This window comes from Nylanderia fulva, unplaced genomic scaffold (assembly GCF_048542155.1).
Source record: "Nylanderia fulva isolate GAGA-0341 unplaced genomic scaffold, ASM4854215v1 Scaffold3, whole genome shotgun sequence".
Classification (NCBI taxonomy): domain Eukaryota; kingdom Metazoa; phylum Arthropoda; class Insecta; order Hymenoptera; family Formicidae; genus Nylanderia; species Nylanderia fulva.
The window spans coordinates 5,974,853-5,997,694 of NW_028190368.1; the positions used below are offsets into that span (position 1 = coordinate 5,974,853).

General features: G+C 31.2%; 5 protein-coding genes and 1 long non-coding RNA gene across 7 annotated transcripts in view; 3 read left to right on the forward strand and 3 right to left on the reverse strand.

Moving 5' to 3' along the window:
* The window catches only part of wdp (Leucine rich repeat protein windpipe), a 66,532-nt gene extending 65,659 nt beyond the window's left edge, over positions 1 to 873 (reverse strand). The window contains exon 1 of the mRNA XM_029306205.2: positions 851 to 873. The gene's annotated coding sequence lies outside the window, so the exon portion shown is untranslated. The remainder of the gene's footprint in view (positions 1 to 850) is intronic.
* LOC114933576 (glyceraldehyde-3-phosphate dehydrogenase-like) overlaps positions 1 to 16,046 on the forward strand; it is a 41,354-nt gene extending 25,308 nt beyond the window's left edge. The window contains exons 1-5 of one of the 2 annotated variants that reach the window (XM_029306216.2): positions 11,975 to 12,059; positions 14,008 to 14,104; positions 14,184 to 14,423; positions 14,507 to 14,761; positions 14,857 to 16,046. In XM_029306216.2, coding sequence (XP_029162049.1) covers positions 14,027 to 14,104; positions 14,184 to 14,423; positions 14,507 to 14,761; positions 14,857 to 15,285 — 1,002 coding nt within the window. In that variant the 5' untranslated portion in view covers positions 11,975 to 12,059; positions 14,008 to 14,026 and the 3' untranslated portion in view covers positions 15,286 to 16,046. Of the gene's footprint in view, positions 1 to 11,974; positions 12,060 to 14,007; positions 14,105 to 14,183; positions 14,424 to 14,506; positions 14,762 to 14,856 lie in introns of those variants that run through there. The other variant, XM_085484267.1, reaches the window with a different exon arrangement.
* LOC114933577 (uncharacterized) lies at positions 2,252 to 12,418 on the reverse strand. Its single transcript, XR_003820073.2, has 4 exons — positions 12,197 to 12,418; positions 8,793 to 8,850; positions 2,899 to 2,982; positions 2,252 to 2,565 (listed from the first exon to the last, which is right to left on the reverse strand). It is a non-coding gene; the product is annotated as an uncharacterized LOC114933577 (long non-coding RNA).
* LOC114933574 (Type III alcohol dehydrogenase) lies at positions 3,681 to 7,432 on the forward strand. The gene is made up of 8 exons (XM_029306214.2): positions 3,681 to 3,890; positions 4,385 to 4,493; positions 4,949 to 5,212; positions 5,573 to 5,805; positions 5,872 to 6,105; positions 6,538 to 6,700; positions 6,817 to 7,098; positions 7,241 to 7,432. Exons 1-8 carry the CDS (start codon positions 3,838 to 3,840, stop codon positions 7,322 to 7,324), a joined length of 1,422 nt encoding a protein of 473 aa, XP_029162047.1. The 5' UTR covers positions 3,681 to 3,837; the 3' UTR covers positions 7,325 to 7,432.
* LOC114933575 (glyceraldehyde-3-phosphate dehydrogenase 2-like) lies at positions 8,060 to 11,403 on the forward strand. Its single transcript, XM_085484268.1, has 7 exons — positions 8,060 to 8,140; positions 8,223 to 8,349; positions 8,635 to 8,750; positions 9,084 to 9,359; positions 9,616 to 9,791; positions 10,460 to 10,657; positions 11,122 to 11,403. The coding sequence occupies exons 1-7, from the start codon at positions 8,060 to 8,062 to the stop codon at positions 11,240 to 11,242; spliced, it is 1,095 nt and encodes a 364-aa protein (XP_085340394.1). The 3' UTR covers positions 11,243 to 11,403.
* On the reverse strand, positions 15,107 to 22,756 carry Reps (RALBP1 associated Eps domain containing). The gene is made up of 5 exons (XM_029306213.2): positions 21,968 to 22,756; positions 20,214 to 21,483; positions 20,068 to 20,132; positions 19,699 to 19,912; positions 15,107 to 19,418 (listed from the first exon to the last, which is right to left on the reverse strand). The coding sequence occupies exons 1-5, from the start codon at positions 22,139 to 22,141 to the stop codon at positions 19,240 to 19,242; spliced, it is 1,902 nt and encodes a 633-aa protein (XP_029162046.1). The 5' UTR covers positions 22,142 to 22,756; the 3' UTR covers positions 15,107 to 19,239.
* Positions 22,757 to 22,842: the final 86 nt, after the last annotated feature.

The following is a 22,842-nucleotide window of genomic DNA, read 5'->3' on the forward strand; positions in this document are numbered from 1 at the left end:
CTGATAATTGTCATAAAATATTAATCGAAGATAAAGTATTATAACATTATTTCCAACATATATTTAACAACTATTTTAATTTTTGTAACATATTTGCTAATTTAAATTTAAATATTAATCGAGCTTTAAACAAACTTTACATATTTTTTTCAAATGTTCTTTTTAATATAAAATCGAGAAGTGGCGTATAGCGCACGCTTGTGTTGTTCTAATTACACAAAAATATGCATAATATTAAAATAGTATAAAGCTCACAAATCAGACACGGTTATTATATTGAATCTTCATATATATTTATTTAAAGAAAGAACCTCTTGATGTATTTTATATATACTATTAAAATGCGATTTTATAGAAAATTAAATCAACACGCACGATATGTTATTAAATATTTTAATTACAATAAAATATTCATGATAAAATTATCTTTTACTATTCATATTTCAATTTTAAAATATCTTTGCTTTAATTAAAACAAAATATCAAACAATATGAATAAATGGGCTACAAAAAAGTGTAATAAAAAAATTATATTATAATAATAAATTATTATATTTATATAATTATATGTATATATATATATATATATATAATTATTTATATAATTTATAATTACATATACAATCAATAATCATTAATGTATTCTTTATAAAATGAATATCAAATATGTATGAAGTGAGTATCATAAAATGTGTTGTCTTTTTTTAAACAGAAATTTTTCTAATCTGTTATGGGTAATCCATTCATTCATTTTGAGGTAACGGAACTAGGATCTACAATCTACAATCTAATTTCTATAATCTAATTTCTACAAAATCGTTACCTCGTAATAAAATAATAGTTCACTCACCAATCGTTGTGCAACAGCGGAATTGAATTGCTGCATAGGAACGTTGATCTGTAACATACAAATAGAATTCAAATTATAGCAGCGTTCAAAATATAATTAATTATTTCTAAAAGTTACTTCAACAAATATATAATTAAATAATTTTAAAAATTTTGTAAAAACTTTTTTTAATATAAGCTTTTATATTTATATAAACTTTATATATTAAATTAATAATAACGTATAGCCAAAACGTATAGCCAGTAGATAAAATACGAAATTAAAACTATTTGTCGACCAATACTGGCAAATTATTTTGACCATGGATTTTAGACCTTATCAAGTACAGAAATACAATGTTAAAAAAGTTAGTATCATCAAACTAATACGAGAAACGAAACTACTACAAAAACATAATTACCTATGTAAAAATTCTTCAAGAGTCAGATATAAAAAATTGAAGAAGAGAGAAACACTGTAATGTCCTTCTGACAAATCAACGTCAACTAAATTTATTTAATATAATAAATGAGAGCCTAAACAACCTTTATAATCTTATCATAAACATGTATTATTCAAATTTTCTGTATCCTTCTGTAGGTTAATGTGTTGTTAAATTTTTTTAATATAAAACATTTCAGCTATTTCTCTTTTCTTTAGATATTTTTCGTTATATAATATAGACGGAGATTCCCAATTTATGGTTAAATTCTACTTTATGCTTACTGACTACAGAATGGTTAGTAGGGTGCATTTTTATGTTATTATTATGTTCCTTCATACGGATATACCTACATGTCTTTTAGTCTTATGTCTTATGACTGACGCAGTGCAGTCTTTACAATCATTAAATAAACAATAATTTGCCAGTATTGGTCGACAAATATTTTTAATTTTATATATTAAAAGTGTTTTTTTTTAAATTCTCTTTCGTTTAAACCATTCAATTATACAGGAATAAAATTAAAGTGCACGCGATTTATAACAAATATTATATAATTAATAAATACTTACCCCAAGGTTGGTCCGCCGATGCCCGATACCTACTAGGCCTGCTCCTCCTCTCAGGTTGATTAAGATTGTCCATTATCAAAGTCTTTCGATTTACACACGCGATACTTTATAAATTTCCGCACTAAAACGCCCGACACTTTAGACGACACTCCCGCACTTAAGCGCGTGGCATTTTGCACGGCGAACATGTCTTTTAAATGCTTGCGTCAAAATTCAAATCAATTCAATAATAATATCAATAATAACAATAATAATATTTAATAATAATAATAAAATTCAAATAATATCAAATGAATGGATTGCAAAATATTAATATAAAATTACATTAATATAGAATAAAGTTATATTATATATAACACAATTAGTAATTATAATTATATAATCATTTAAAATTTATGTGATCACACATTTACCTAATCATAATTATTTTAGTATGTTCTTTGTAAAATAAATTGAGTTAAATTTACTATGTATTATAAAATATTTTTGTCTTTTTGGGTAAATTGAAGTATTGGTTTTAATCTGTTATAATTTTTTTAATCCATTCATTTTGAGGTAACAGAACTATCTACAATCTACAGTCTACAATCTATACAACCTAGATCTACATTTTCACACTCTACAACTGTTACCTCGTAATAAAATAATAATTTTTCACTTATCAATCGATGCGCAACAGCAAAGTTGATTGTAAGCTACGTTGATTGATCATGACCATTTTTCTGTAACATATAAATAAAATAAAAATTATAGTAGCGCTCCTACCGCGTCTGGCTCAAAATAATTAATTTCTCAAACAATTATTATTATTAATAAGAATATTTGTCAGTCAGCTCTCCTATTTTTAAAAAAACTCCATCTTCATCTCGACTAAGAGCCAAACGCGATGTTATTGCGACAAATTAAGATTTAGAAATTTTTGTTATGAAATTATTATTATATTAAATTTTTTTCATGCGTACAATAATAAGAAATATAATTAAATAATTTTTGATCTAATACAATTAATAAATTTTAATTTACTAGCAACTAATAAATAAATAATAAATACTCACTTTAGAGTTGCTTTTGCTGGCGCCCGATGCCTTTCCTAGATTTCCTCCTCCTCTCAATTTGTCGGTCTCGTCGATTACGTTGATCTGTAACATATAAATAGAATAAAGATTAAAGTAGTGCTCAAGATAATTAATGTTTCAAACAATTATTGTATTACATTTTATTTTTATGCGTACAATAATAAAAAAATAATTAAATAATTTTAATTAAAATAAAATTTTAATATATCAATTAATACAAATGATACAGAAAATGATACAGAAAAATTTTAATAAAGTATTATTTACAACATTATTATTTTAATATTTTTAATATATTATTTTAAAATTTAGTTAGCATATTATTAAGTTAGAATATTCTTTATTAATATTTTTTGACAGAAATCAGCTGATAAGTGTCAAAAATATTAATCGAGTTAAGCAAGCTTTACATTATTTTTTAAAAATATTCTTTTTAATATAAAATCGAGAAATGGTACGCGTATAACGTGCGCGCTTATGTTGTTATTATAGTGTTAAAAAAAGGTCAAATAAACCTGCAGAAATTGAAGAAAATTAATTGCAAAATTATGTGCAGAATACTACACCTGAAATTTAAAGTTCCAATTTCAAAAAGTAAAATTTCAGAAATTGTTTCTTATAAATTCGATAAACAGTATAGGAAGCGTAAGAAAATGCATGATAAAATTCTATCGGTACAGCCCTGCATATGAATACGAATACGTAAAATGACCTCATCACAAGCTTAAGTAGTAAATATGCTGTAGTAAGTAGAGGGGGAATTTGAACTGTGGTCGTGGCACCAAGGTAACGCTGAGATGGAGTGAAGCACGAGAGATCGTAGAGAACGTTGCTTCGTAATATTTCTGATCGGAAAACTTGTTATAATTTTCTCCAACCGGCATTTGCGATTTTATTTTTATTTGTATTGTGTATAAAATGCTGCCGAGACGACGTGTCATTGATCTTCTGCAAGTCATCTCAACTCAATCGTAAGTAAACCAAATGTTTATTGGAAATTTTATATAAAAAAATAAAAGTAGCAATAATATGTGTCCCAAATGACACGTAAAGTATTTTCATTGTACGCAATGTAGACTAGTGTATAATAATGATAAATTTAATCGAAAGGTACACTATATCTTATCTAATAGCATCAATATGGATGACCATAAATAAACGCGATAAGTAAGACAGTCATAAATACGATAATTGGAATAATATCCAAATTTATATTTTGTCAAAATTATAAAAATAATTCATATTAACTTTTTAAAGATATTACATATATAATTGTTAATAAATAAAGTAGAATATTATGATATTAAATGGCCATCTGTCTAAGGAATCTACGCGTAATATTCAATAAAGCACAATATAAAAGGTCAATAGTAATGCTTAGAAACGAAGAACAGCAATTTATTTGACGGTAAACATGAAACACATACAAATTTTAGATGCAATTATTCTGACTTATATTTTTTAGATGCAGATGTCCAGCACACGGAAATCCAGGAGCTAGCAGCGTAAGAAATCACGAAAAAACACGAAGTACTGCGACAAATGTTACGCCCGACAAGGAGTATGCATTTGAGGTAAATTAGAAAAGTTTGTATAAAGATCAAAAAGCCATTAATCATTAGATATGATAATTTGTTGACTGCATCGCAGATTGTGAAATCAGAAATGTGTGTTGTATTCAGATAAGAATTATTTTTGAAAATATACTGTATTTGCTGGATTTGCATGTTTTCGAATGAAATAATCTGAATATCGCATCAACCTGTTATCAGATGCAATGTAATTGCTCTGATAAAACTACTTTAAAATTTTATTTATTATACAAAATAATACGGCAAGAACAAGTAAGTTTAAGTTAACACAAAAAATTTATGAAATATTTGAAAAATACTTGAAAAAATATTTTCTTCAATGGCTTATATTTCTTCCTTATAAAATATTCAAGATATATAATATAATAATAACTATTTTAGTTAATATAAGTATATGTTAATTATTTATACAATTTAAAAATTATGTACAATTTTAGATGGCTTGTTCTACCATAAGATATGGAGTAGGAGTAACGAGAGAAGTAGGAATGGACATACAAAATTTAGGAGCGAAGAGAACATGTCTAATGACTGATCCTAATTTGGTGACTTTAGCTCCTGTAAAAACTGCTATTGATAGTCTTGCCAAGTATGGTATTCAATTCGAGATTTATGATAAAGTACGCGTGGAACCAACAGAACAAAGCTTACAAGATGCGATCAAGTTTGCCAAGTGTGGAAATTTCGACGCTTTTATAGCGGTACATATACAAAAACTTGCGTCAAAATTCAATTTCATTGATAAATCTTGATAAATTAAATTTGGTTCATAGTTTTTTTTTTTTCATATCGCTGACATGATAGCATCAGAAAAATAAAGTTTTATTGTCATCAAAAATAATTAAATTAAATATTTCAAATAATTTTATTTAAATATGTTGTATAAAAACTGCACACAAAAGTTCTTTTTCATAATTTTTAGAATCTATATAAAATTAAGCACAATTTACATAAAAAATCCTTATTTAAGATTTACTGATAGATAAAAAATAAAATAAAATGAATTAGGTAATCCTGTACGTAAAATAAGTTCGTAAATTATTAAATTAAAAGTGTCACAGGTTGGCGGTGGTTCCGTGATGGATACCTGCAAAGCGGCAAATTTATATAGTTGCGATCCAGACGCCGAATTCTTAGATTATGTAAACGCGCCGATCGGGAAAGGGAAACCTATTCAGGTACCTCTGAAACCGCTTATCGCCATTCCGACAACCTCTGGTACCGGTTCTGAGACAACTGGAGTATCTATTTTTGATTATAGACCGCTAAAGGCGAAAACGGGAATTGCGAACAGGTAAGAATTATCGCGTATCATTGAAAATGATACAGAAAAATGAATTTATTAATAATTTTATCGCAGAGCCCTACGTCCAACATTGGGAATCATCGATCCCCAACACACCTTGACTCTACCAGAGAGAGTGTGCGCGTATTCCGGTTTTGATGTGCTCTGTCACGCTTTAGAATCTTTCACGGCAATACCCTATACAGAAAGGACACCGTGCCCATCAAATCCGATTCTGAGACCAGCCTATCAAGGTAGCAATCCTATCAGCGATGTCTGGGCGCGTTATGCTCTACAAATTATGCGCAAGTAATGAATCAATTAATTGTTTATGCAAAACGTTTTAAATTCTGCGTATTTTCTTTGAATTGTGGAGATTTGAAATAAAATTAAAATATAAAATTGATATTTATGAAAACAATGAAATCAAATGTTCATTCTTTATCAAACTAGAAAAATATAACAATTACAAATATTTCAAAATTAATATTAAATAATATAAAATCGTATCTTTTCATATAAATAACAAAACTTAATTTTTTTTAGTTTTTTAATCAATTTTAGTTTGCCTAAATTTATATTATAGAAATTGAAAAATATTTTAATTTGCGAGTTTTTATGCGAAAAAAATAATTGACTTTATAAATACGCTTCAAAAATACATATTTTTCAAAACACATGTTTTCTAAAAAAATAGATTGATAAACGACACATATCAATAAAAATTAATTTCTTGCACAGATACTTTGAGCGAGCGGTTTATAATTCAAACGATTTGGAAGCAAGAAGTAATATGCTCTTAGCGAGCACAATGGCAGGCGTTGGTTTTGGAAACGCTGGTGTTCATCTTTGTCATGGACTTTCATATCCCATTAGCGGAAACGTTCGAAATTTTCAGCCAAAGGTAATAAATTTAAATTTGTATTCTTATAAAATTATTTTTATATTTTCTATTATATTAAACGTAAAATTTTTCAATATTTCTCCGACTTAAATGTATTCACTGCTACTTTATTTAAGGACTATAGCAACGATCATCCTATAATTCCTCACGGCTTATCTGTAGTGATTTCCGCGCCAGCCGTCTTTTCCTTTACCGGAAGCGCGTGCCCAGAAAGGCATTTGGAAGCTGCAGAATTACTCGGCGTAAATGTTAAAAATGCCAAACGGGCTGACGCCGGAAAAATTCTGGCCGACACGGTAAAAGAATATATGAGCGTTATGAAAATTGAAAACGGCTTGACGGAGCTCGGTCTCAAGAAAGAAGACATCCCTACTCTAGTTCAAGGAACATTGCCTCAGGTAATGTATTCAACGATATTATATTTTAATATTTTAATATTTTTTTAATATATTTTATCAAACAAAAAAATAGAACAAGTATATGTGATAATCGATGTTGTACAATCGAAAATGTACACTAAATTTATTTTTCTTTTTTCAGCATCGCATCACAAAATTAGCACCTCGAGAACAATCAGAAGAAGACCTCACGCAATTATTTGAAAATTCATTTACCATCTATTGATAAAATTTATATATGTTATAATTACTACAATTACTTAATGTTTAATTGTACATATTATCAGAAAATTGTAATTAATAAAGATTCTATTTGTTATACCAAGAAAACTAAGATTTGTCAGAAAGTGCATTGATTTTACTTATTGTTAATTTAATAATTTAATAATTTTTAATAATTCTATTTAATAAATATTATATATATTATGGCAATAGTTATAAGATATTAAATAATGTACTGTTAATTTAGTAATGCAAAATTATCAGTTAATTATTATCTTTCTATATAACGATAAATTATTTAATTTAGTTATAGCTTTTAGTTTTTTTAAAGAAACTACAATACTATAATTATAATAATTTGGATAGCAACTGATTCATTTAACTTTAATAAAATAACGGACTTTAATTAACTTTGTCTATTGAAACATGTAAAATTTCTAACAAAGTTAGTCCATCTCATACGTGCAATATTTATAGTGGGCTAAACTAGAGTAAAATGCAATAATTTTTATACAAATAATTTTATGCAAACCTTTTTCTATCCCATAATTAAATTTATAACATATATTAAACAAAACTGTAACGCGTATATACAACTTCTCTCGTAGTTTTGTAATCAGTTTCGCACTATTCATCATTTGAGAGACAATGTCATTCAAAATTCTTAAATCGTTTTTTTTCTGAAGAAGAAATAAAAAAAGTTAAATATTAGTTAAAATAACAATCTCACACATCAATCATGGATATAAGAGTAGGAATTAATGGATTTGGAAGAATAGGCAGAATGTGTCTTCGTGTTTGCTTGGAAAAGGGAATTAATGTAAATGTCCGATTAATGAGCAATATAAATATATCACTGATTGACAAAAAGTAGATAAACAATACATTGATAAATATCACAGGTAAAATTAATCAACGATCCATTCCTTACGACCGCACATATGCTATATCTTTTTAAATTCGATTCTACTCACGGAACGTATCCTCTACCTTTAAGTGTAGACGGGAATAAAATAATTGTTCAAACGGGTAAATATAATCATATAATTTTCATCGTTTGAAAATTTATTCTGCTCTACAAATCATATTTTCAAAATAATGTAAATTTTGACAAATTTAATAATCTATAAAGTTAAAATAAAAATTAATTATATATAATAATTGATGAAAAAAATTTTCCACGGTAACAAAAATTTCAGTTTCTAGACTCTCAAAAACGTTCTAATTTCTTATTTTATCTAAAATTTAAAAATATTTGATGTGATAAAAAATCATAAATGTATTTATTACTGGATATTCAAGAGAGAGCAGAAGAGATAAAAATTCTCACATCGCAAGTAAAGCGCCCATGCGACATACAATGGAACGAAAATGAAGTAACATATGTCATAGAAGCTAGTGGAGTATTTACAACTTCCGAAAAGGCAGGAGTGAGACAAACGTTCTAAATTAATATTTTTCTTTGTACTCACTTTATAATCGCACGAGAACAAGTTGATAGATAAAACTTCTAGACTATCCTCCAAAATTCTGCAAAAAAGAAAATAAAATTATTTTTATCAAGTTACCAGATTTACATTAATATTGTGAATACATTAAACTTAAACAGATCTATTCAAACTCTTGCAAATCTTTAAGACATATAATATTGGATTATATATATATATATATATATATATATATATATATATATATAAAGAATTATATTGTATAATTATATTTTAAAAATTTGTAATCCTAATACTACATGATATCTTTTACAGTTACATTTAGATGACAAAAAGACCAAGTTGCGCGGCGCGAAAAAAGTTATTATTACCGCTCCGGCAAAGAGTGTACCGATGCTTGTTTACGGAGTCAATCATACGACTTATAATCCTAATAAGGACGAAATCGTCTCTGCTGGATCCTGCGACATAAACTGTACCGCTCCAATGGTCAAAATTATACACGACAAGTTCAAAGTTCTCGAAGGAATGATAACAATTATACACGCGATAACAGCAATCCAAAGGACCGTGGATGGTCCGATGGAGCAGGTTCACAATCTAATATAAAGCTTTAATGCTGATAATATGTTTTGATCATTTAATTGTGTATAATACTTATCATACAGTATCACATTTCTGAGTTTCTATCTTTAATAATTTTTCATTTATTCTTAGAGACAATAATTTATTTATCTTATAATTTATTTATCTCATAATTCATTTAGCTTGATTAAATTAAGAGAAATAAATAATTATATTATCGACGCTTTACATTCGATTTCGTACAATTTTATTTTTGCTACAGTGTCGGACTACTTTATTGTGGAGGGACGGCAGAGGAGCTCTTCAAAATATCATTCCGACTGCCACCGGCATCACTAAATCATTAGATAAAATTTTTCCCGAACTCAAAGATAAGATCTCAACCATAGCGTTCAGAGTACCGATCTCTAACGTTTCACTATGTGATATGACATTCAGGTAACATTATATACCACAAATTTCTCGAACAATTGACGCATAAAATTTGACAATGGCATAAGTTTGAACATTACATTAATATAAAAATTCGTTTGAAACAACAATGTATGATTTCTTTCATAATTTATATCAACATTATTTATGTATAATATTTTTATATTTAATTATTTAAAAAAGTATTTTAAAAAATTATTTGTTGAAATAAATAATGATGATATTAGTATAATAGTTCAAAATTTTGTATTAAATTTGAAATTAGGAGATTTAGAAGAAGTATATTTAAAGAATTAGAAGCAAAAAAATTAATTTATAAAAAATTTAATTCACCTATTTAACAGAAACATGATCTTTTGATTTAGATAATTTAAAATTAGTTTTGCTCGCAGTGATTAAAAATTAAATAGCCGCAGTATATTGACTATGCAAAGATAGCATAATCAATTGTTTTTTAAATGAAAACTAGAATGAAGAAATTGATGAATTTAAAATTGATTCAAATATATTTAAATAGGGTTATGAGACAAGAAGACCCTATTAAATTTTATATACATTTTGACGTTAATTAAAAAACATACATTTAATAAGATTCAATCATATTTGACACTAAAAATGCGAGACATGAGTCGATATTCTTATGCTTGAAAACCGTTTCCGATTTTTTTCTTCAGAATTGATAAATCGGCAAAATATGATGAAGTAAAAAACGTGATAATAGAAGCAGCCAACGGAGATCTGAAAAACGTGTTGGGATACACGGAAGATGATTGTGTGTCGTCGGATTTTAATCACAGTATCTATTCTTGCGTATTCGACGGCCGTGCAAGCATTATTCCACAGACCAGTACTTTCATCAAGATCGTCGCCTGGTAATAATATATTACTGATATCGTTATAAAAAAATTTTCTCCCAAAATTCATAAATTATATAAAATATTTAATTTTAAATATTCAAAATCTATGCACAATTTATGTTTGATATCGGGGGGTTTAATTTCTCCTCGATTAGAGAAATGGTGTTTTTCGCGAGCGCAATTAATTTTTTTGTATAATTATTATTATATCTTAAGAAAGTTTTATTCATATTATAGAGTATCAAAATTACGATAATTTTATATCTTATTCTTCTTCATATCTACCTCGCGTATAAATCTCTAATCTTTCTATTATATAAATATTAACCGAAAATTCATTTTTACAATTCGTTGAATTACTCTATCATGAAATAATGTTTTTAATAATATTTTCTTCAAATTTGAAACATAAATATACATATATAAATAAAATAATATTATATAATTACAATATACATCAAGTTTCCATCTTTTTATAGGTATGACAATGAATATGGTTACGCAAATCGTGTAATCGATCTGCTTAACTATATGTACAACGTCGATCGGGGTATTATTCCTCCTGGACCTGAACCTGAAGGAGCTTACGGAGGAACTTAAAGCTTTATTTATGCATAAAAATTCAAACATTCACTTTACTTATGGATACACACGCAATCACATGCTTCCTTTACGTAACTAAAATAGAGTAAATATTTTCGCTGATATTTATCGAAGATGTCAATGTACGAGTAGAAATTGAAAAATTAAAATATTTTGTATGTGTGAAGTCAAAGGATTTGTCTCTGTATATAAAAGGTTATAAATACGATTTTCGTATTGCAACTATATACATATATATGTTGTATATCGCATACATATCTTGTATAGATTACTGATATGTGTCTGACATTTTACAAGCAATTACCTCAAAGTATGAAGGGATTTTCAAAACAAAAGAAAGAGAGAACTTCTGTACTTTTTGGTACTTTTGTCCTTATACCTTCCGCCATGCACCCTCGTTGCTCTGTTATTCGCGCGATCCGTGAAATAAACACGATAATAAACACACCGAATATATATCACACTCCGATGCTTTCAAAGGATTATATTTATATCAAAACACTGACTCGACTCGTCAAATAGACCTGAGAAAAACGATAAAGAATCAAACACTTCAACCGACACCGGCGTCTGTCAAACTTCGCGGCGCGTCACAAGTCGATAATCGGGTCACGTGACCCGCTAGACGCCCGCGTCGGCGGTCATGTGACACGAGAGCGGTCACGTGGCGTCGAACGTCGACGAGGACGCACGAGACGTCGTCAATTACACGCCAGCGCAGGACGGGTGTGGTTTATATTAGCGATCCGTGCCCTTCAAATGACACTACTTCGTTAGTAGCCGCGCCGGACAGAACTGATTTTTCTTAAGCAAGGTAAGTATTAGCCTATCGCCTTTACGCTGTCTCTTAATTTTATGTTCCCGACTGAGATACGCGGTGAATCAACGTCGCCGGTCGCTCGTTCGCGTTCCGTTACATGGTTTTATTAACTATCAAACGTACGTACGTACCGTACAAATATAGCGTCTCCCATTTTCGCGACGTATGCCGCACCGGCCATTCTCGTGACGTCGAATGGACGAGTATCCCGTCGTAACTATGCGAGAAATGATCATGCAGTTACTTGCATTCCTGCGGGAGAACTTTCGAGAAACGCGACATATCGCGATGATGTAACGATATCTTTTATACCGGTCACGACAATTACGTAAAATGAACGTTAAATTATCCTTCCACGATCAATATTATTACTCAATTATATGCCTATTAATAGGGCCGATGTTTCGCGTACTGTACCACAAGTCCTTGTCGATTGCATATTGTTAGTCATTTAAAATATAATTTGCATGTCAAAATTATTATTGTATTACATACATTGTGCATCACTTAATATAATTCTTTCACAATTTTCATTAAAGATTTTATGCCATTAAATATAAAAATTCATTATAGATATAACATTAGTAATAATATTTTTATTAAATATCGTACGACACAATAATTTACAATTAGTTAATCTCTACTTAACTCTGCTATTCTCTTTATTTTATCTATTTGCATATATGTGTATTTATATTTCAAATATTTGAAGAAAATATTAAAAACATTATTTCATGATAGAATAATTAAACAAATTGTGAAAAATGAATTTTCGGCTAATATTTATAATAGATTAGATTTATGTACGAACTATATGAATAAATATAAAATTATCGTAATTTTGATACTATATAATATGAATAAAATATAATAATAATTATACAAAAAAAAAGATTAATTGTGCTCACGAAAAATTTTATTGTATTATGTTGTAATATTAATGTAAAAATTATTTGTATAATCTTTCACTCGTCCATATATTTGACGAGGTCGTAAAAAGGTCCGAATAATCTTTGATGCAAATTATAAGTATCAGATGAAATCACGAGATCATGCGTCTAATTATCGAATGATTTGCCAGCATCACGATTCATATTTTATCAAATACTGTCTGATAATTTCATGCCAAGTCATAAGTTTCAATGTCGAGATGTCTGTCGAGCTGTTTAAAAAACTTAGACACACACCCCCTTTTAACCTTGCTTGACCTCCAAGATTTGCTTGTCCAATCCGACGTTACATTTCCGAACATTGTGCCAAGATATTTGCTGTCACAGCTGCTTTCATAGTCAAGTCGTTAAGACAAGATTAAATACCGAACTTTATATTGAAAATTACGTAAGCAGTTATGAATCAATCTTTTCGATATAGTTATATACATTTTATCAATCGTATTTTTAAGACGCAAATATTGGAAAGATTTTTAATTTATCTGTTTGATATATATTTATTTATTTATTTATTTATTTATTTATTTATTAATAAAATAATAATTATATATATATATTAATAAAATAATAAAATGTATATTTTGTGAGTGCAAGTTATATCGTGAGAAATTTGCTTTAAAAATAATCGTTACTTAATAAAACAAAATCTAATCTATCTATAAGCACAGTGATACATTAATTAATTAATAATTTTTAAATCATATGAGATACAATTAACATCATCGATATCAATTTTAATTTACGCGATATTTATCAATATCCTTGAAATACAAAGCGCAATTAGAATCTCGAGAATAGCGAAGAAATGAATGATCCATCATAAATCGCACATTTTAAGCCTAACCTACATTAATAACGAGACTCGTTACGATGAGATTAATTTTCTCACATCTGATTCACGTGACCATACCGGCGTCACTGACTGCAATCGCGCAGAAAATACATGGGCGTCATGCAACACTTTATAATGTTCTCATTCATCGATTTTCCAGTTGCAATCAAGAAGACGACATGAGCAAAATCGGAATTAATGGATTTGGCCGTATCGGCCGTCTCGTGCTTAGGGCTTCCTTGGAACGCGGTGGCCAGGTACGTTGAGCAACTGATCAATTTGCGAATCGCACCGAATCGCTGTCATTTTTTACTGATCGAAATCCTTTTCAACCAGGTCGTCGCCATCAACGATCCTTTCATCGGTCTCGATTACATGGTCTACATGTTCAAATATGACTCCACCCACGGCAAGTTCAAGGGAGAGGTCAAGGCCGAGGGTAACTGCCTCGTTGTCAATGGAAATAAGATTGCAGTCTTCAGCGAGCGCGAGCCCAAGGCGATTCCTTGGGCGAAGGCTGGCGCCGAGTACGTCGTCGAATCCACCGGCGTGTTCACGACCATCGAGAAAGCATCTGTATGTCCTAAGAACGAGATTAACATTGCAATTTATTAATTCTTGAATATTTTCGAGTTCAACGTCTCTTGGCGTATTTACAGGCTCACTTGGAAGGCGGTGCCAAGAAGGTCATCATCTCCGCTCCATCTGCTGATGCACCAATGTACGTAGTCGGTGTAAACTTGGAAGCTTACGATCCGAGCCAGAAAGTAGTCTCCAACGCCTCCTGCACCACCAACTGCTTGGCACCTCTCGCCAAGGTGGTTCATGACAACTTCGAGATTGTCGAGGGTCTCATGACAACCGTACATGCGATTACGGCCACTCAGAAAACCGTCGATGGACCTTCTGGCAAGGTGCACATGACACATAGTCATATAGCAAAAATATCATTTAAGATTAACATCGTGTCATTATATAACATTGTTTACTATGCTTTTTTTGATGACAGCTGTGGCGTGATGGTCGTGGCGCGGCGCAAAATATTATTCCCGCTGCAACTGGCGCTGCTAAAGCAGTCGGCAAGGTTATTCCGGCTCTCAATGGAAAACTCACCGGCATGGCTTTCCGCGTACCCGTACACAATGTGTCCGTAGTCGACTTGACGGTTCGACTTGCCAAGCCTGCGACATACGAAGCTATCAAGGCCAAAGTAAAGGAAGCTTCCGAGGGTCCTCTGAAGGGTATTTTGGGTTACACCGAGGACGACGTTGTCTCATCCGATTTCATCGGCGACAACCACTCCAGCATCTTCGACGCTAAGGCTGGTATACCTCTCAACGACAATTTTGTAAAGCTGATCTCGTGGTATGACAATGAGTTCGGTTATTCCAGTCGAGTCATCGACTTGATCAAGTTCATGCAGAGCAAGGACAACTAAACAGTTCCCGTAACTAAACAGTTTCTCGATTATTCATCCGCGTCCTTATAGCTCCGATCTCGCCGTATAGCGAATTAATCAACCGCTATACGGTGCATATCATTGTAAAAAAAGCTGTTAAAAAAGCTGTAAAAAAACACCGTGTTTAATCAGCGTCATTACTAACTCGTAGCAGAGATGTACACGGAATAAAGCAAGACGTGTAGCATACATTCTTTCTCGCACAGTTAATAGAGTTGTAGATAAAGCGGTGTATTCATCATTTTAATTGGAATATAAAACAAGACAGGTTCTAGCATGTATTGTATTTGAAAATCTATATTTATCTGGTTACACTGTATCAGAGTTGTTTCAGCGAATCGTAAATAAAAATGTGAATATTGTCACATAAATATAATATAACAGTACCTATAATCGCGAAATTTATGCTGCGTAAAATCGAGGCGCAATAAAAGTAGAGAGAAATGTATGACAATAGAAATTAAAGTTAAATTTCCTTCTACTCACAATAAACTCGAATGATTTTATTTCTCAGAAAATGAAGAATAGTTTTGTCACAATATATTTTTGTCATGAGTACGGAGATTTTACTATACTTGTATCCTACCGTGGTAGAATTACAAGCATATATACTCGCCTTTTATCACTCGTTCATTCGTACACTGGAGATACATATATAAGTACTTGTGATTTTCTTCTGTACGATTAACATTATTTTTCATTCATACAATGACATCAATAAAAATTATTATGAAACTAAAGTAGTTCCTTTATTCATATTTGACAGACACTTTTATATATATGTATAATCTACATATTTTTTTACAAGATCGCAGACGGATAATAGTCGAAGATAATTCTAATATAAGCATTCACCTTATACAATTTTTTTACACAGTATCTAAACAATTACAAAAGATTTATTTTGTCCCAAGATTTATTGTTAAGATTTTATCTCTCTAAATAGTTCCGTGATTTGTATTCAACAAGACAATACTGTCGATCTCAGCATTAATGATAGTAAATACAAACTTTAAAATTTCGCGTTAATATGGCACAAGGAGTTATTGGTTTAATTTACAACGATCACTTGGCAAATTTATTTATTTGCTATTTGTATAGTAAACAGAATTGAAAATATTTATAACCGCGTAACCAAAATCTCTTGTACGTTATAATCACGGATTAATATATAGATTTGATATGGAGAAATGACTATTTGAGAGAATGGACTACGCCACATAAAGGCTAAATTTTCGAAAAGAATTGATTTAATTTATTACGCTCACGTGTTCATTCTGAGGCAATCGCTATACTATTAAAAATATCTATATGAATAGCTACAGAAAACAGATTATTGTATTGATTTTGTGGCTCTAATAGAGATCTATATTCTTCTCATGCTTCGAATAGTCTGTATTAACTATAGCGCAAATTCCTTTAATCTACATAATCTACAATATAATAGAAATCGATATAATCATTTCAATGAATTCATACACTAAACTTGACGCAAATTGATTCTGAACATCATATATATATATATATGTATAAATGTTTATTTCCGAAATATTCTGTTCCTGCAGATTTCACATTTTTTTCTCATATATCTTTTTAACATTTAATAGATATTTTATATAGATTATACTTGTTATCACGCGAAGCAAAATAACAGTCCTGATTATTTTGTTCCTTAGTTGACATTTATCTTTTTTATGTGAATATTTTTTATATAGTTATATGAAAATATACGCACTCGAAAATGCGTATTTGGGCATGTAAACCAGTAAATCTTTTGAAAAAATGAATATGATGGAAAAAAAAAATTAGATATGAAAAATTGTGTGACTTTGATTAAAAAATCGGTGCAAATTTTTTTTGGCAAACTCGGTAATTTTGGTAATTTACATTTTACTGGATAGTACCTACTTATAAAGATTACAAGAGATTACGCTTACATACGCAAAAACATATGTAAGAAAGAGATTGAGAACAAGGTAACATGATAAAAAGCAAATAAATAAAACTTCACGCATCGTTAAATACTATTTTGTGAGCAATACTCTCGTAGCAAAACACAATATCTCATTCTGCAAGGAAAGCAGAAGATTTTGTCACAATATGCACACACAATGCGCAGTCGCAATCTCATTAAATATTCATATTGTAAAAAAAACTTCATATTGAATAACGTTAAAAGGAAAACGTTTACTTGAGTATTCAAATGTGGAAAGACAAGGTGACAAAAATCACATACTACCATACTCAAGAATTTTATACGCGCATACACACATCCCAATCGCAAATATCAAAAATAAATTATGAAAAAGTACTTTCATATTAGAACATTACATTATAAGTTCCTTTCCATTTTGTATATAACTGAGGAATTTTAAGAGAATTTTTGAGAGACTTAGCCGCCATTGTGTGATAAAAGCAAGTGATCAAGAGATAAAAAATTAATTCTGTAAGGAACGAAATTTTTTTTATGAATTTTTATCTTTCTTAATCTGGACAGAAGATTTTTTACTTATTATAACAATAAAATGAATTTTATATGTTTTGGTTTTTTGTTATGACAACGTAATAATTTTCACTTAAAATTCCTTAATTCATGTATAGTCAGGAACCAAACCCGAATTTGCCGAATGATTAATATTCGTCATATTAATAAATCTTGAGCTACCTACACAGCATTTTAATTTCTCATATTATTATAATAAGTTATATGTTACCAAAAACGACGAGTAAAGCATCGTTTAGCAAAAGACTTCCAATGTGTATAACAAGTATTTTAACGATATTTCCTAAATATTACTATACGAATTTGATTATTTCGATAAACTTTCACAGTTAGAACGCGAGATATCTGAAGCATATTTTCATTTTCTGCATATAAATATAATATAGAAGGAAAAGAAATCATAGAATATCTCATGCATTTAGATATATGATTACTCGTCGAATGTGATTTCTTAGATTGTCAAGTTGTTTCACGTTATTATTGATAGCATTTTGATGAAAGCAGATAATCAATGTAACTAACGTGTTTCAGGATAATTCTGAAGCGAGAAGCAAATACTAAAATAACATTGATGACAATAATATACATTAATTCTTTCTCATCTTAGAAAAAAAAAACTATAAGAAAATCAAAACCAATCGGTTAATACTGATACTATAAAAAAATGTTATAAAAATTGGCTACAAGTCCCTTTCGGATTGTCAGGCTCGGTAACATGTACTGTCTCTCCCCTTCTTTCGTCAACCTTGGAAATATATATATAAATATATGACGACGAAAAAGGAAGTCATGTGAAATATAACACACACACATACACACAAGTGTCGATAAATCACAGAGGAATTTGATAATATAAGCTTCAAGCTTTAGCGAATTTCTTAACACTTTTTCTTGCATATAAACGTGAACAATAGCTCATCAACTTGACAAAAACAAATTCATAAATCTCAATATAATAGAGATCATTTATGTGATAATCAGAGTTTTGTATATACACAATTTATAATTTATATCATATTCTTCTTTCATTCTCAAGTAAAATACCTATAAATAATCTTTTTTGTGACTTTCCCTTGTTGTATTTGCCCTTACATTGACTGTGACATTATTGTGTAAAACTTACAAAAAAGTTACATCTCACTGATTACTTTTTATATACATTATAATGAATAGAATCTTTTGAATCATATGCACGATTCAAAATACACATGATTCAAGATTCTATTTATTATATATGAAAATCAAAATAATTCGTGTAACTTTTTCGCAAGCTTCATCGATTATTATGAATATGAATTATTATGAATACATCGTTGAGAAAGGAAGAATTTTAGACTAGCATAACATATTAAATACAGGTATACAATGAATGAGGATGCATATACCTCATGTGGCTTTGATCGAATGAATGATAGCGAATAATAATCACATCAAGTCAAGAGCAGGAGTTTAGCACGCAGATTTATACGTTCTTGAAGCGCGCTAGCTAGTTCTCGTGTCAGTTCTTCGCAGACTAAGCGTAATTCTGCATTCTTCTCCCTTAATTCTTGTAAGGTTAATTTCTTCCCGTCCTCAGATTCGTCTTTATCTTCTTCACCACCATCTCGTTCTGTAAGAACAAGAGATTATATTTTAATTACCACGTATAATTAAGAGAAATAAAAATATGACTTTAAAAAATAATTTAAAGCATCTATGTTTTACAAAAATAAAAAATGTTTTAAGATCTTTGCAAATTCATTTTCTTTAAAAAAAGTTAGATATTCCAGCTTAAATATAATAATAATAATCACAAAAAGTTTATGCGTTTTATTTAGAAAACCAAGTTGAATATAATGGATATAAAGAGAAAATACTAAATTGTTGAGAGAGTAAATGAGATTTTTTACTTGGACTAGGTTTTCTATAAATATGAAATGCTCCGCAGACTCCAGTGAATTGTTGAGATTGTGGCACTGTATTTTCTATAGATGGTATTGTAGTCTCAGGCAGTTCACTCTTAGGCGAAAAATGAGAAAAGTCAGCAATAAAACCTTGACTTTCACTTAATGTTCTTTGACCCTCGCCCTCACTTCTTTGCCCGACTAATTTACGAGGCGAAGTCTGCAACAAAAAAATACATCATTTACATTATTTTTCATAGAATATTATAATACTTGTTTTAAATATAGTTCTAAAAATAATGTTATTTTAAGATATATAAAATGGTTCTCTTTTAAAAAAAGAAAAGTTTCTTATTATACATAAACAATGCTTACGATTCCTGGCGAAATTCTAGGTGGTACTAAAGGTGGTGCTCCAAGAAAACTTTGACCATTTTTTCCTACAAGAATACGTGCATAGTATTCAAAACATATAATTTTGTAATCACAAAAATGTATAATAAATTATCAGCAATTTATACCTAATTTATTAAGATCGAGACTAGAACTGCGAGCGTGTGTTCTATAAGGTCTGGGTGGTGGTGGAGGCGGTGGTTCCTTCTTGGGAGTCACAATTACGGCGTCTTCAGGAGCCGCGGAGGATTTCTTTGTAAGAGGTCGTTGCACTAATGATGCCGCAGAGTGTTGCAAATCGTCATCCATCAATGTAGTGCAACTGCTACTGCTGCCGTTAGCGCCGGAAGCGAGAATCGCCGCTTCCGGCGTTAAGCGCAACGGCACCGGATGCAAAATCTTCGGGTCTCTTTCGACGGCCGACTTTTGGAAATCAAAATTCACTAACTGCAATCCCGGACTGGTGACCGAACTACTCGCTCCGGTCGGCGAATCTACGAACTTCGTCCATTCCTTATTCTTCTCGCGGGCATTTGCGGAATTCGGCGGCGACTTTTGAGCGGTTGTTGCCGGTGGAATTTGCGGTGCGGCAGTTGTTTGCATGATTAACGGAATTGACAAGGACGGAGGTAAAACGTCGGGTAGAGGCACATGATTTCTCCTCAGCACAACAAGATGCATAGCTACGTAAAATTCTTGTAAACTGAGCGCTCCGTCCCTAGTAACATCTGCAAGCTGCCAAATACGTCTTAACTCGGAAACCGGTAGTCGCGACTTTTCGAAAAATGTTCTGGCCACAGGCCCCGCAAGAAGACCCTCTGGATCAGACTGCAGCTGCGCGAACTGTGCAGCGTAATAATCACGTTGCTCGTCACTGATAATCCATACTTCTTCCGGTGGGAAACCCGAACCATCGCCTTCCCCTTCACCTTCATCACTGCTATGACGTTCCGAACTCTCCTCCTCTGTGCCCAATAGCTGTCTTTGCTCTTCAGAAACCAGTAAACCTTGCCAGCCTCCAGAAACAGAGTCCAGGATCGTCTCACCACCCAACATACAATCATTTCTCTCTTGGGTCACGCTGTTTGTTGGCGTAGGAGAATCTGTACTGCCACCAGTCTCACGTGGAGACTCTGCTTCACTTTCACTTTCGGTAGTACTTTCTGGAGGATGATGTCTACCCTTTATTCCTCTAGTTAAATCTGGACTCCTGCCATCCTCATCACCAGAGGTCGGCCATGTAAATCTTGGTAAAGTGATAACATCCAGAGATGCAGTGATCATGTCTCTGGAGATTTCCAACCCAGCCTGATGAACCGCTATTAGTTTCAATACTGCATAAAACTGCTTCTTGCCCAGATGTGTATTGTTTTTAGTTCCGATGCAAATATCTAATATCTACAAATTGAAAGAAGCATTTGTTACTAACAAATATAATTATATAATATATTTCTATAATGTTCCAATATTTATACATCGTAGATTAATTTATCAAATGTTTCAATAAATCAATCAATTTCTTTTCCTTTAAAATATTCATGATTTCATGATCATCATTCCAATGACAGGAATCTGCTTTGAATTAAAAATAATGTACATTTTACTTTAATGTATCAGAGCGTAAAAATTTAAAACGGTGCGATGCCCTAGATAACGTTAAAGGCGGAAATGACTTAATACACTCCTACCAGTGGATTAATTGATTCAGCTGACTACGACATAACCTCCACGAGCAAACCTGACGTCTCAACCTACATTTAATCTCAAAATCTCAACATCAACGATGAGACGACGAAAATCTCTCGAAGACTAGATGAATTCTATATTTGATAGAAGAAAAAAAAATACCGAAAAATGTCAGAGGCTCGAATCTCAAACTCACCTTCATCGTAATATCCCTGGGCAAGTTAGCCGAACGCAGCAACTCGGCGACTTTAATAACGGACACGCTGTCGCTGTCCGTGTTCTCGCAGCAATATATGAATATGTCACCGTAATAGCGATGCTCGGTCGCTGTCAGATGCAGACTCGCCATCGTTAGCAGCTCCCAATCCATCTCGAACGGTCGAGGACGTCCCCGGCTGTCCCGTTTCTGTCAACGTCTTCTGGTTGGAACTTCTTCTCTTCTTTCTTTACGTTCTTCTTCGCTCCTTCACGCGACACGGTCTACTTCGCTCACTCGGCTTGCGGGAATGCCGATCTGTCACCTGTCACATCTCGTCGCGGGAGATCTCGGGGAAAGTCCCACGAGAACGCGAGAGGAACGTTCGCGTTTTACAAGCTACACCCCCGTGCACGATTATCGGATGATCGCTATCTCCGGCTGACTGCCTGCCTGGCTGGCGCAATGTTTGACATTACCATAATCCGTGCGGACTAACTCATCGCCGTGCATCTTCCGGCCGGATCTGTGCGCGCTAACTCCAGTCGCTGAAGTCGCTCGCATCGGTTTTGGCGGAAAAGTCGAGATAAATCGATTGAAATATCGCGATTATTTAAACTTGCACGTTCCGTATCTTCTCGCATTTTTCTACTTAATTATCTGAATATTATAATCTCTCTCTTCTTATTGAGTACCTGTAAATTAATTACTGAAATTGTATGAATAATTATTATATGTATATATTACAATTACATTATGTAATATATAATATAATTATATTTATAGGTATATAAATATACTATATGTAATTTTTCAGCATATATGCTGTGTTAAAATATATATAACACACGCTGAAGAAAATTAGAAAAATAACG

Coding starts and splice junctions, on each gene's coding strand:
- LOC114933574 (XM_029306214.2), top strand. CDS start 3,838: ATGCTGCCGAGACGACGTGTCATTGATCTTCTGCAAGTCATCTCAACT. Junction 5,806..5,871: donor AAAACGGGAATTGCGAACAG/GTAAGAATTATC, acceptor ATTTTATCGCAG/AGCCCTACGTCCAACATTGG. Junction 6,701..6,816: donor TTCGAAATTTTCAGCCAAAG/GTAATAAATTTA, acceptor ACTTTATTTAAG/GACTATAGCAACGATCATCC.
- LOC114933575 (XM_085484268.1), top strand. CDS start 8,060: ATGGATATAAGAGTAGGAATTAATGGATTTGGAAGAATAGGCAGAATG. Junction 8,141..8,222: donor GCTTGGAAAAGGGAATTAAT/GTAAATGTCCGA, acceptor TAAATATCACAG/GTAAAATTAATCAACGATCC. Junction 9,360..9,615: donor TGGATGGTCCGATGGAGCAG/GTTCACAATCTA, acceptor TTTTTGCTACAG/TGTCGGACTACTTTATTGTG.
- Reps (XM_029306213.2), bottom strand. CDS start 22,141: ATGGATTGGGAGCTGCTAACGATGGCGAGTCTGCATCTGACAGCGACC. Junction 20,133..20,213: donor TCTCGATCTTAATAAATTAG/GTATAAATTGCT, acceptor GTATTCTTGTAG/GAAAAAATGGTCAAAGTTTT. Junction 19,913..20,067: donor CTAGAATTTCGCCAGGAATC/GTAAGCATTGTT, acceptor TTTTTGTTGCAG/ACTTCGCCTCGTAAATTAGT.